This window comes from Sinocyclocheilus rhinocerous, unplaced genomic scaffold (assembly GCF_001515625.1).
Source record: "Sinocyclocheilus rhinocerous isolate Xijiao unplaced genomic scaffold, SAMN03320098_v1.1 scaffold994, whole genome shotgun sequence".
NCBI lineage: Eukaryota > Metazoa > Chordata > Actinopteri > Cypriniformes > Cyprinidae > Sinocyclocheilus > Sinocyclocheilus rhinocerous.
Genome location: NW_015655381.1, coordinates 142,889 through 157,219, shown reverse-complemented (window position 1 = coordinate 157,219; position 14,331 = coordinate 142,889). Strand labels below are relative to the sequence as shown.

The following is a 14,331-nucleotide window of genomic DNA, read 5'->3' as shown; positions in this document are numbered from 1 at the left end:
TATAATATAATATAATATAATATAATATAGAGGTAACCTTTATAATATAATATAATATAATATAATATAATATAATATAATATAATATAATAATATACATACCTCCATATACCTACTAAGAAAAACTGAGATAAAAAGTGTTAAGTGCTCTGTTCATAATCCAATAAAGGTCCGGATTGCCTCAAGAGAATAAGCTTTAAACTTTTTACGTAACTTTTGAAGATAACCTCTAATTGCTGGCCCACATTTATTAGGTCTTCCTGTACAACAGAGACAGAGCCATTCTAAGTGCTAATTCAGGATAAAGGATTAGCCAGCTAATGCTAGCACTCTAATTTATGCTAATGTCTCTTGCATGTGTTAAAGTGCACTTTGAGGCTCTGTGTGGCAGAAAGTCTTTGCGTTTCTTTTGCATGTGCTGCGCTCAATGCAGTCTTGGCTGAAATCCAGATGGAAATAAGGAAAGTGAGCATGTATCACATGTATATGCCAGAATAAAGGGGCCGTATAGCTAATCGTTACAGTGGCGCATATAGGTCAATTCAAAATGTATAAAGTTTCAGGCAGAGCAAGTCCAGAATAATTCAATACAGTGCCTTTCCAAACTAACTTTAAGAAGATGCATGTGTTACCGGAATTTGGCTATATACACGCAAGGAAAATATTGCTGAAGTCCCTTTAGAGCCTTGCTCTCACTCTTTCTCTCTTTCTCTCGCTCTGCTATGCTACATAACATTTGCTCTCTACCTCAGGCTTGACATGGCACATTCAATTACATCTCTCAGTCTACACATCATTCTGCTCATACTGTGATGTGATTTGGGGAGTACAGAGTAAAATATAGGCTGTAAATATGCATAGATACAGACACGCCATTCATCTTCAAACTAATTATGGAAAATGCCATATGGACTTGAATAGATGTTATTTTACTTCCTGAAGAAAACCCAGGAACAGGGACAGTTAAAGGAATAGTTCACCCAAAAATGAAAATTGGCTGAAAAATTGAATCACCCTCAGCCTCAGGCCATCCTGCTCTGCAGCGAATGGGTGCCGTCAGAATGAGAGTTTAAACAACTGATACATCTGAAAATCACTACAATCCACAAGTAATCCGCACGACTCCAGCCCATCAATTAATGTCTTATAAAGTCAAAAGCAGCGTTTGTAAAAAACCAATACATCATTAAGACATTTTTATTTTCTAAACCATTGCTTCTGGCTTAATTACGAGTCAAATAGCTTTTTCCAATGAAAAAGTCTTCTCGTCTGAATCAGGAGAGAAATATGCACAGATCAAGCACTGAAAATCAAATGAAAAACCATCCAAAACAGTTCTAAACAAATATGTTGGTGGATTTTGATGTGAGAGGACAACAGGGGGCTTTTTCACTAGAGGAAGTGTTATTATAAATTATGGATATTTTGGCCAGAAACGACAGTTTAAAGTTAAAATGCCTTATGTATTTGTTTCTTACTAACACACAGCTTTTCGCTTCAAAAGACATTATTTGATGGACTGGAGTTTTGTGGGTTACTTGTGGATTATTGTGATGTTTTTATCAGCTGTTTGAACTCTCATTCTGACGGCACCCATTCACTGCAGAGCATCCATTTAGCAAGTGATGTAAATGCAAAATTTCTCCAAATCTGTTCAGATGAAAAAACAAACTCATCTACATCTTGAATGGCCTAAGCTTGAGTACATTTTCAGCAACTATTCACTTGAAAGCAAAATAAACCATATTTACTTTTCTTTTTTACACTCTCTAGTGTTTAACAATTTATTGGTGCAATCAATGGTCCAAATGATTACATTTTTTTTTTCGATTGAATTATCTAAACATTTTAAACTTTAACATTTTTATTTAAAAACATTTTTTGAACAACTGCAGTTACGTTTAGCGCCACTAGTGGCACAGAAATCACACACTTCACCCTTAATCTCATAAGCATGTAATAGTGTATCTTTTCATTCCATTCAGCCCGGTTGAGTATTTTATCAAGCATTTAAATTCATATTATGCATACACACATGTGCACACATTCCTAGCATTTATAGAACTCTGGAACAAAATGATCCATGTCAGTGAGCAGCTAGTAAAGCGTGTGCATTGTGCGCCAGGGTGTTGTCAGCACAAAACACTCTGCTTCTTCTGAGCTGGATCATGTGAGAAAGAAAGAGAACAAAGGGTGGCAGAATATTCTGTTTTTCCTGTCATCTCATCCCATGTATCATCTTTGACTATATCTATGTATGTCCCCGGGGCATGTCACGTCAGCTGTGCCTGAGAAGCAGATGTAGAAAATACTGAGATTAGGGAGGTGAAATGCAGTACACTAAATAAATACTTATAGCCAGCTTGTCAAATTTGTTAAAGCAAGTAAACATATCATATTATTATTTCTGTGTGAATAACTCCAGTCTCCAGCCTCAATATCTTTGGCGACACCGTTTCTTTGTCTTGGACTGGGATGAAAGACAGTTTAGGTGTGTATGTAACATACTGATGAGATGACCAGACCTGTGGTTGACCCACAGCTGACAGCCATGTTTATTAATTAATGTAAGAAAAGCACACAGAGTTTTAAAATCACTATTCCCACCTCTTACTTCACCATGCCATGAATAATAAAAACCGCTTTTGATGGTGAGGTCTAAAAGCACTGGGCAGATATACATGACAACTAGGACATACAGTGAAATCATCTATCTTTTAAAACCGCTGGAGGTGAGATCTGGCTTGCCTATGAGTCTCATTAAGAGAGGTCTCGCAGGACAGATGAAGTTCCCCAGGTCCACATATTAGTGGATTGAAAAATCGATTGAGACTTTTCATAAAATGCCAGTCAATAATAATCTCCTACTGAGGCAAGGGAAATGAGAGGGAAACCTCACAAAATGAAATCTATAAGCAGTATACACAGTGCTCACGAATGCACCCACGGATTACTGGGTAATTACTCCTGAACAAAGGTGATCTATGGGTATATTGAAAGCAAGAAACCATTAGTGCATTCAAATGAGAAAGCGCATGCATGTAAACAGTCTGAGTTTTCCCACTTGGAACTTCCACTGTAAATTCATGTTAAAATTTCTATCGCTCGATTCAAATTACACAGAAAAAAGAACGGCATGTCATCAAGTAACAGACAGAGGTAGACTAATATTTTTAACAATTCACACAGACACACTCACACATATTACCAATGAATGGTATAAATACACTACTACTAAAAGTATTAATACTGCTAATAAATAAAAATAACAATACAAATAATAACATTAAATATATTTTAAAAAATACAATAATAATATATAAAATGCATAATAAAATAATTCTTAATAAATAAAATAATGATTATGATAATGATTATGTAGAGTAGTTTATAATAATTATTATGACTCCATATATTGCCTCGATGCAGTAACCAACACATATATGATTTGGTAAGTAAAAGCCATTTCTGTTCATTTACAGTATTTTGTCCATTTGGGTAATCCTTAAACATTGCCACTGTCGACTTGCAGTATGGTCCAGATAATAACCACTGTCAGTTATTTGTCTCAATCATAATTGCTTCATGTAATTTCTTTTTGTTCATATGGTGATATTATGATGTCAGACTAGTACTTGTGCTGATTACTGTGATTATTCTGCATGTTCTTCATTATATGTGGCTGCGAATCTATTCAAAGCATTGTTCAAAGAAAGTGACTTAACCCATCGAAAAGAGTGTAGGTGTGTTACTGGATGTATATTATTTATATCAAAAGCTCTGTATTTAGTCATCACAGTAGCACAAAACTTGCTGGAAGCAGTGAGTAGCAAATATTATCATAAAATTATTGATAGCTGCAAACATTTTTATCCAAAAAGTACCAGATAAGAGTGGTAAAGCCTGTTTGTGTTGATCACAGTCACATGGCTCACATTTTATGCAGTAAACAAATAAGAGTCATGAAAGTCTACACCCATCTAACGATTTATAGTGTTAATAAATATTGCATTTGATTACTGCAATTATTTAATTTTCTTGTAGAGGAGTAAGCATATGAATTCAGTTATATAAATGAGGGGTTTATTTTCTGTTTGAATAGTGAAAACAAATATCATTTTAAAAATGGAATGAAATGTTTTCAGAAGAAAATTACAGTTTCAGAAGTTCAACAGCTCTGTAAAAGATCTGCTTAATCTCAGACGTAAAGAGACAAAGCCAAATGTATAAGCGTAATGTGTTGTAAGGTAATGTAATAAAATTAAAATGCTGACATCTAGTGGTTAAAATCTGGCAGTACATTCTTGTGGCACTACATTTTCGTGGCATTAGTTCTGTTATTTTTCTCAGCACTGATCAGGATGGACCAATCACAGTTGTGAGTACTGGTGAGTAAAGGCATGTTATTTAGTAATTTACAGAGTCATCTCACGCGAATATTACAATAAATATAAAATAAACGTTTACAATAATACAATTCATATAAAACGTCACTAAACATAGGTTTAAATAACTTTATACCAGTTAAAAACACTTTAACACGGAACGTAAAAAACATTAACCATGTATTTGTTGAACACTAGAAAAGGCCATGCAACCATCTGTTAACTTTCTTATAACTGAAATGATTAAAGGTGCAGTAATATAAAAAAGTACTAAACAAAAATAAATTAATAACACTTTTGAAAATATGTTTAAAATAATACTCGCATGAGCTGAAAATAGCTTTTCGTATTGTTGATTCGAGGACCACTTTAGTTCAGACAGGTTTTGTGAATCGGTTCAACTGATTCATCGTAAAAGTCCGACTCAAAGGAACGATTCGTTTAAGAATCAGCATTTACACATTATACTCCAACCAAATATGTTACATGTTACATGTTTCAATGAACATTCGACTTCAAAATTTAAAAAGGGCTATTTTTATTATAATTATTTAGTTGTATTTTATTTTTGTATTTTATTTTATGTTACTTTAGTTTATTTTGTAGTTTTACACTAGTTACTGAAGTTTATTTTGTACAACATGTAGTTCCGCCATTCACATTGGATGAGTCGTTGTCGTCGCTTGCTTCACACACTTGTCGTTTCTGCCAGGCGCTGATGAGAGTGGGAACTTTAACAATCACTTCTCTTTTGCAAGAAGATCATTTTATCGTCGATGAGATTTAACCGAATTAATGCCAGGGTGGTTTGACAGTAAATATAGTTAGCGCACAACTTTAGACGGCTGTTTTAACTTCTTAATGAGATGTTTTTGATGTGGCGTCAGATAGTTTTGTTGTTGTAGGGGGGCGAGGTTTGTTTCAGCTCCAACATAAACATCTGAAAATGTTGACAAGACTCAACACGAACTGCTGAGGAATCACAGCCAGATATTGTTTATTGGGCTCCAGGTATGTTTAATATCGTTATATTTTCCGAGAACTAAAAGCATGCAACTTTACCTGTAACGTTAGCGGTCTTTATCAAATGCAGTCTAGGTAGGCAGCTCACTAGGTTTTGAAACACAGCCGCTCTCTTTATTTGTACTTGATAAGTCGCTTCCTATGTCTGTAACATACCTTCATTTGAGAATAGGCGTCTCCTTTTTACTGTAAGCGATGACATAACCTGTATGTCTGACTCTTTCGAGGAATGAAATATTCTGTGATTGGCACTACCTATCGTCTGAGATGACCTGACCTAATGTTCAAAAAAAAAATGGCAGGAATAGCATGGTATCAGAAAAAGGTGAGCCTTACTAGATCTGTTTTACAGTAAATGCATATTGTGATTAGAAAGGGATTGACAGTTCTCTAATGATCTTGTGTCAAAGATTGGAGCCTATGATCAGCAGATTTGGGAAAAGTCACTGGAACAGACTGAGCTCAAGGTATGTGGCACAGTGGCAGTTTGTGTTTGCAGCATAGATGTGGTTTTTAACATTGTGCAAAAATGTATGCAGCCAGACTTGTGAAACTCTGTTCCGTATGAACAGGGCTTTGGAAGCAAACCTAAGAAGACTGGCCATATCAAGCCAGACCTCATTGATGTTGACCTAGTGAGAGGTGAGCTAACATTCATGTTTGACATCTGAATCTATTGTGTGTATCTGTAATTGTTATAGGGTGTAAGATCGGATCAGATCTCATACTTTAAATGTAAAAATATGCTGTAAAACAGGCAGCAAAAGAAACGTTGCAAAAGTGACATTGTTTTGGGCATTACAGGAAGGTATTTTTGTGCATGAATATTTTACAGTTTATAACCAGACAATATTATATAATTAAATTATGTAATGTTACCTAAATCTGAATAAGAAATATAAGAAGACACATATACACGTAAACTAAAGATAATAAAGTATGATGTGTCACACAGGAGCTTCTGGGTTACTATTTTCGCTGTAAATTACTTACAGAAACATAATTATTAGTTAACTTCTTAAGTATATGTATTGCCAAGTATATCTTTAATTAATTTACAGTAAAATTGCAATATGGTTCAAAAGTCTGGGGTCACTAAAATTTTTTTGAAAGAAATTAATACATTGATTCAGCAAAGATGCATTAAATTGATCATAAAGACATTTATAAAGACAGTAAAGATATGTATAATGTTACTAAAGAGTTCTATTTCAAATAAATGCTGTTCTTTTCATCTTTCTATCATCATCAAAGAATCTCAGTTCAAAATGTATTCCCTCAGTTATGTTATTCCTTTAGTTATTATAAAATAATATAGGTGAACAGTTATTTTAAAATGTAATATTTCACAAAATTACTGTTTTTACTGTATTTTACTGATAGAATAAAGCAATTTTTGTGAGCATTAGAGACTTTTTTTTTTTTTTTTTTTTCAAAAAACTTGCTGACCCCAGACTTTTGAATGATAGTGTACATATTTTAAAATGTACGTTAAGGCAACTAACAGCTCTTTTGAATAATTAAATTAGTATCTTTACAACTGCAGGTTCTACATTTAGCAAGGCCAAACCAGAGAGCCCTTGGACCGCTCTGACTCGTAAAGGCTTGGTCAGGGTCCTCTTCTTTCCTTTCTTCTTTCAGTGGTGGATCCGGAGCCTATGATCAGCAGATTTGGGAAAAGTCACTGGAACAGACTGAGCTCAAGGTATGTGGCACAGTGGCAGTTTGTGTTTGCAGCATAGATGTGGTTTTTAACATTGTGCAAAAATGTATGCAGCCAGACTTGTGAAACTCTGTTCCGTATGAACAGGGCTTTGGAAGCAAACCTAAGAAGACTGGCCATATCAAGCCAGACCTCATTGATGTTGACCTAGTGAGAGGTGAGCTAACATTCATGTTTGACATCTGAATCTATTGTGTGTATCTGTAATTGTTATAGGGTGTAAGATCGGATCAGATCTCATACTTTAAATGTAAAAATATGCTGTAAAACAGGCAGCAAAAGAAACGTTGCAAAAGTGACATTGTTTTGGGCATTACAGGAAGGTATTTTTGTGCATGAATATTTTACAGTTTATAACCAGACAATATTATATAATTAAATTATGTAATGTTACCTAAATCTGAATAAGAAATATAAGAAGACACATATACACGTAAACTAAAGATAATAAAGTATGATGTGTCACACAGGAGCTTCTGGGTTACTATTTTCGCTGTAAATTACTTACAGAAACATAATTATTAGTTAACTTCTTAAGTATATGTATTGCCAAGTATATCTTTAATTAATTTACAGTAAAATTGCAATATGGTTCAAAAGTCTGGGGTCACTAAAATTTTTTTGAAAGAAATTAATACATTGATTCAGCAAAGATGCATTAAATTGATCATAAAGACATTTATAAAGACAGTAAAGATATGTATAATGTTACTAAAGAGTTCTATTTCAAATAAATGCTGTTCTTTTCATCTTTCTATCATCATCAAAGAATCTCAGTTCAAAATGTATTCCCTCAGTTATGTTATTCCTTTAGTTATTATAAAATAATATAGGTGAACAGTTATTTTAAAATGTAATATTTCACAAAATTACTGTTTTTACTGTATTTTACTGATAGAATAAAGCAATTTTTGTGAGCATTAGAGACTTTTTTTTTTTTTTTTTTTCAAAAAACTTGCTGACCCCAGACTTTTGAATGATAGTGTACATATTTAAAAATGTACGTTAAGGCAACTAACAGCTCTTTTGAATAATTAAATTAGTATCTTTACAACTGCAGGTTCTACATTTAGCAAGGCCAAACCAGAGAGCCCTTGGACCGCTCTGACTCGTAAAGGCTTGGTCAGGGTCCTCTTCTTTCCTTTCTTCTTTCAGTGGTGGATCCAAGTTACATCTAAAAGCATTTCCACCCTCATATTAGTTCTGTACTTTCTTCAAGGTATGCAGTTTTTCTTCTTTTCAGCTAAGCACAGTCACGTGAACATATTTTATGCATTCAATCAGTAGAAAATATGGTTAACACCCGGTCATGCATGAAAAAAAAATACCATCATGTAACGTGAAACCGGTATAATTTTTAAAAATACCGTGTTATAAATTTTTGGTCATACCGCCCAGCACTACATTTGAGTGTTTTAGCATAGTTTCGTTGATCATTCTTTGAATATTTCAGATTTTGTTGAGAGATAATACACGTGGTTTAGTGATAATACTTTTGAAAACCTTCAATGTCATTTGGAAATGAATTAAAATGAATGAAAAGTCTCAGTATGGTATCATGAGCTGATGGATTTGTGTTCATTGCAGTGGCAGGAGCTGTATTGTATTTTGAGGTACCGGCAGCCTGTGCCAGTGAGGTTGTGGGTCCATTGTGTCTCATACTGTTGTTGGGTACAGTACACTGCCAAATAGTATCCACAGAATCCTCCAAAAGCCCGGACAACAGCCCTGTCCCCAGTCGGACGGCCAGCCCTGTTCGCAGGAAAAGGTTAAGCTACTGCTGTGTCAGATTTGTGAGAGACAGACTTGTCTCAGAGCCATAAACAACCAAGTGTTTGTTTCATTCTTTTGATGTAATTCCATTTGTGTAATGTTTGAAATTATGTTGGTGTTTATTCATAGACAGAGGAAGAGTAGAAAATCAAAGAGGTCTGAGGATGAGAGCAGCAGAGGGGGAGGGATAGTAGAACTCAAACTTGAAGACAACCACCGACTCTACAGATCAGAGAAGAGACTGGTAAAACACTTTCTTTAGAACTGTACATTTTGAAGTGTCATGAACATTCATGGTTGTGTTGATCGAGATCCTGTGGGCTTTGCAGAACTCCCCGAGGAGGCCTCCATATGGGGCTTCTGAAGATCTCTCCAGTGAGGAAGAAGCAGATGAAGCAGAGCTGCAAAGAGAGAGACTCTTCTCATCAGCACCTCCCAAATATGCCCGAGCGCTCAGGAATAGACTTCACAACGTCCCCAAGAACAATCTGCCACCCCAAACTCATGTGAGTATCTGTGTAAAACCAAGGTAAATGTCTGTAAAATAGTTCGGAATATTCATTACCGTTGCGTGAATGCATACAGGGAGAGAATAACGGCAAGCCAACAGATGCTCCAGTGCTTCCACGTGAAGTCAAGCTTCTGCGGCCCTCAGAGGGCTCACGTCTAGCCTCTGACACAGATGATATGTTATGGGAGGAGCTTCTACATGATCCTGACTCCGCCTCCACAGGAAGCAGTGAAAGTGGAGAGGAGGAGCCTCACAGTCCTAACCTCTCCCTCCCTCTGCCTAACATCACTCTGACTAGTGATGAGGATGAAGCCTTACCGCAGGTGAGTTGCGTTAATAAGTTTAATGTGAATTTTCACACCTCGCTTAAAGGAATAGTTCACCCAAACATGAAAATTTGCTGAAAATGTACTTTACCCTCAGACCATCCAAGATGTAGATGAGTTTGTTTCTGCATCAGATCAGATTTGGAGAAATTCAGCATTACATCACTTGCTCACCAGTGAATTCTCTGCAGTGAATGGGTGCCGTCAGAATGAGCGTTCAAACAACTGATAAAAACATCACAATAATCCACAGTCCATCATGTAACATCTTGTGAAGCAGAAAGCTGGTTTTTAAATTAAAACAAAAAATTGATCATAATTTTCTAATCTTTAAACTATTCCGTCCATAAAATAAATTAAATTAAAATATGTTCTCTCTCCATAATATTGCTTTTTCCAGTGAAAAAGATGTTTCGACTGACTAATGACAGAAATATGCACAATTTAGTGTTTTGGTATTTGGTGTATTGGCAGGAAATGACAGTTTAAAATTAAAACATCTTAATGATGGATTTGTTTCGTATAAACAGAGCTTTTCGCTTCACAAGAATGATGGACTAGAGTGCTTTTGGATTACTTGTGGATTATTGTGATGTTTTTTTATCAGCTGTTTGGACTCTCATTCTGACGGCACCCATTCACTGCAGAGGATCCACTTGTGAGCAAATTATGTAATGCTAAATTTTTCCAAAACTGTTCTGATGAAGAAACTCATCTACACCTTGGATGGCCTAATGGTGAGAACTATTCCTTTAACTTTTTTTAACCCTTAGTAAAGTCCCGTTTTTACCCCTCCAGTACGAATTAAGATTGCATTGTTAATTTAAGCAGCATTTCAATGTTGTATAGACAGGAGGCATCCAATCACAAACTAAGCAATAATTATCCATTTAAATATTAATGTGCTTTGCACAGTTTGTATAGATACTTTCAAGGTCTGTGTTTAAAAAAGAAAATTCTCAAACTGCAACAGCAAATGCATTATTTAATTTCCATGGTGTCATTTCCGTAGATGGATAAACACTTATAACAAGTTGTGGGCAATTTCTCTGATATTTTAGGAAACGCATTGAACTTGACACACAGTTATGAGGGTCTGCATGGCTCCTCTCTGTGGTAACATTTCCTTTTTATGTTTTTTTCCTGCATGTTAGTCTGGTTGGCTGACATTTTCTGAATATTAGTACACAGTTAAAAAAGGTTATGTTGCAATACTTTTCTTTTTCACAAGAATTTCATAAGTTTTTTTCCTTCGTTATGATGTTATGACATTTGTACTCCCTTGACATTTTTAATTTCATGTCCCCAAAAAATTTCAAAATCGATTTCATTTAAAAAAACTAAAACCATGTTCATCACAGAATACCCAGGATTAACCATTTAAAGTGTGCAACTGGCCTTAATCTCTTTCCTATGATTAACAGACTCCCCAAACATCATACTCTATCTCTGCACTTTGAATGACACGCATGATTTCTTTCTCCCTTTAGCACCAGTTTTCATGGCTGCAGGCTTGTCACCCCTCCAAAGACCGTGTCAGTGCCATTATCTGGGAGCAGGGAGAGTGTAAGAAAGCTGACATGTCTGTGCTGGAGATCAGTGGTATCATTCTCACACGAGTAAAGTCCTTCTTTCTCTGCCCTGTTTATCTCTACATTAGTGGTTTAAATTGCTTAAAAAGAGAAGAGAACTGTTGACTTCCTCTTTAAACTCAAATTATATTCAAATTCAGTGTAAACTCCTCTGTAAGCATTTGAACACTGACTGTTTTGGAGTTTTGCATTGGTATTTTTCTTTGAGTCATACCTAAGTGACCGGAAAGTAACAGGTCGGTGCTGTTGCTGTAAAATCATGCTGAAGGTTTTCTGTTTCCAGGTGAAGGTGGTTGAACAAGGGATGGGTTATCTGCTCTTCGGCAGTCTGGTCACCGCCTCACTGGCTCTGCTGCCCTACTGCTTCAGACTGGCACAGAAACTGGATGTTGGCAATCTCAATTCTGTTTCCCTTGAGGAACTGCCCGCAGTGGTCATCGGGCCGCCTTGTGGCTTGTCCTATGCGTTCTTCATCATCACCACAGCGGAAAGAGTTTTCCTCTCTGGACTCTTCTTCTTCATGATGTGTGTGGCTGAGAGGACGTATAAACAGGTGAATATGAACATGCCTTGGCATTAATTTTTTATGTTATGGAGTGTTTGTAATAAATGCGTTACTAACGTTTGTTTGTTGCCACCTTTAGGCTAAAATGTTCATTTTACATTTGTTCGATTCAGTATGCTAATACATTTTTACATTTCAAGTTGCATAAATTAACAGCTATTGTATTATTGTGAACTAACATGCAAAAGTAAAGTTAGCAAATTGAACTTCTTTGTAAAGTGTTGTTGAAATCTCAGTGCCACAAAATCTTTATACAGCTAAACAGGATGTTTTGTTCTCAACGAATGTGATGTCATCTACAGCGCCTTTTATTTGCGAAACTCTTCAGCCATATCACGTCCGCACGCAAAGCCAAAAAATCTGAGATTCCTCACTTTCGGCTGAAGAAAGTGCAAAATATCAAGATGTGGCTTTCACTTCGATCATTCCTGAAGGTATCATCTTCCCACTACATAAGGGATGCACTATAGAATTTTTTTTGGCTGATATTAATGATTATTTTTTATATATTGACAGATCTTCATAGACATACAATTTTGCATGCTAATTTCTGCTATTTTTACATTTAGATTACCTTTGCTGTCATCTAATGCTCACATGAAGTTCATCTCTTAATTTACTCTAATAATTTAATAACACTGTTGAATGTAAGCTTTAGTACATCTCAAAATTGTACAGTTTTTATACTGTATATAACAATGTTGTGATTCTTAAATTCACTTGTAGCATTTGAAATGGTTAAATTTTAGTTTATATATATTATAAATGTATTTAGACAAAATAATATAGAATTTTACCTATAACATATTTTGAATATTTAATTTCACCTTTAAGACATTTTACCAAAGCTGTTTTGGTTGCTTTTCAATTTCAATCCAACTAGCTTAACCAGTCTGTTTATGTAAGCACAAATGACAGTGAATGAGTGTTTCTGCAGGCAGTGACATTTGTATAGTCCTGTTTAAAGATACATGTACCTAGTTGACATTACATGAAGATACCAATTTAATTTAATTTCTCTGTTCTGTTTAACAGAGACGAGGCCCTCAGCGATCCGTCGATGTCATTGTATCATCGATTTTCCTCCTGGCTTTGTCTATTTCCTTCATCATCTGTGCCCAGGTCAGCTGTTGTTCTATCATACCATGTTTTTGACATACCCTTTAGACCTTTTCAAGGTTTGCCTTCCCAAAAATCTAATCCTATTTACATATATGCTGTACCTTTTATGTCATTTGTTCTGAAACATAGAAACACACCCTATTTCTATAATCCCACCCTAGTACCTTTGAAGATAAATGTGACATTTAACTTGAATTATAACTTAGCAGTGTTGTTATTGTTTGCTAAAACGATTAAAATTCATATATAAATAATACTAGAATAACACTGTCACTTAGGTTGTCTCAAACTTTTTCGATTTTTTTTTTGCCATTTGGATTTAGTAAGAATAGTAGTAAGTATAAATGTGGTTTTGACTGGTAGTATGTGCCATAAAGTCATCTTTTTGAGAAAATTTATTAATTGATATCAATCGTTTATATTAGGTTAAGTAAAGTATCAGATTACTGCACCTGATAAATCTATTCACAGTTTGAAAATGTGACTGTAATAAAGCAAAGATAACTGGTATTGTGTTTCAGCTTTTGCACAGTCATCACACATTTCTGGACTCGGAGACCAACTGGGAGCTGATGGTCTGGTGTGCTGCTCTAATGGTTTTCCTCCTACGCCTCGCTACCCTCGGAGCTGAGACCAACCGAAAGTACAGCAACGCTTCTGTGCTTCTGACTGAACAAGTGAGATAAAAATCTCAGCCGCACATAGGGGTGTGCGATATCCCGATTTTTGATTGTGGACGATTAAAGTGTCGCATAAATATCTTTAATAACGTAGAAATATTGTACTATTTTGCTACAGCGCACATTCTATCAGTAGCAGTTCTGGCGCCTCCGTCTCAATATATTGTACAATGCCACATACATTCACATCAAATGTTATAACTCAGTGGTAGAGTTACACTCATGAGACACTGCACACTTTAAAGCCTTGCCGGTTAAAGGTGTCATATGATGCGATTTCAAGTTTTCCTTTCTCTTTGGAGTGTTACAAGCTGATTGTGCATAGATAAGATCCCTGAAGTTGCAAAGACTAAAGTCTCAAAACCACAGAGATATTCTTTATCAAAGTTAAGACTCTGCCACGCCCCCCTAAAACGGCTCGTTCTAACACGCCCCCACATATCTACCTCACTATGTGGAAATATTAGCATAATGCGCCCAAATGTCCACGCAAAGAAAGGAGGCGTGGTTTCAGTAACCGCAGTTAGTGTTGAAGCAGCCATGTCAGGGAGACGCTGTGTGTTTCTAAGCGAAAGCAAAAGCACTTTATTTGGACTTCCGGAAGTAGATGCAATTAGGAATCATTGGTTAA

The 14,331-nt window shown here is 35.6% G+C and overlaps 1 protein-coding gene across 1 annotated transcript in view; it reads left to right on the top strand.

Moving 5' to 3' along the window:
- Positions 1 to 5,062: 5,062 nt before the first annotated feature.
- The window catches only part of LOC107717961 (putative homeodomain transcription factor 2), a 15,502-nt gene continuing 6,233 nt past the window's right edge, over positions 5,063 to 14,331 (top strand). The window contains exons 1-14 of the mRNA XM_016524868.1: positions 5,063 to 5,396; positions 5,636 to 5,733; positions 5,819 to 5,875; positions 5,981 to 6,050; positions 8,192 to 8,350; positions 8,719 to 8,899; positions 9,034 to 9,148; positions 9,234 to 9,410; positions 9,490 to 9,738; positions 11,232 to 11,360; positions 11,617 to 11,886; positions 12,201 to 12,332; positions 12,934 to 13,020; positions 13,542 to 13,697. Coding sequence (XP_016380354.1) covers positions 5,689 to 5,733; positions 5,819 to 5,875; positions 5,981 to 6,050; positions 8,192 to 8,350; positions 8,719 to 8,899; positions 9,034 to 9,148; positions 9,234 to 9,410; positions 9,490 to 9,738; positions 11,232 to 11,360; positions 11,617 to 11,886; positions 12,201 to 12,332; positions 12,934 to 13,020; positions 13,542 to 13,697 — 1,827 coding nt within the window. The 5' untranslated portion in view covers positions 5,063 to 5,396; positions 5,636 to 5,688. The remainder of the gene's footprint in view (positions 5,397 to 5,635; positions 5,734 to 5,818; positions 5,876 to 5,980; positions 6,051 to 8,191; positions 8,351 to 8,718; positions 8,900 to 9,033; positions 9,149 to 9,233; positions 9,411 to 9,489; positions 9,739 to 11,231; positions 11,361 to 11,616; positions 11,887 to 12,200; positions 12,333 to 12,933; positions 13,021 to 13,541; positions 13,698 to 14,331) is intronic.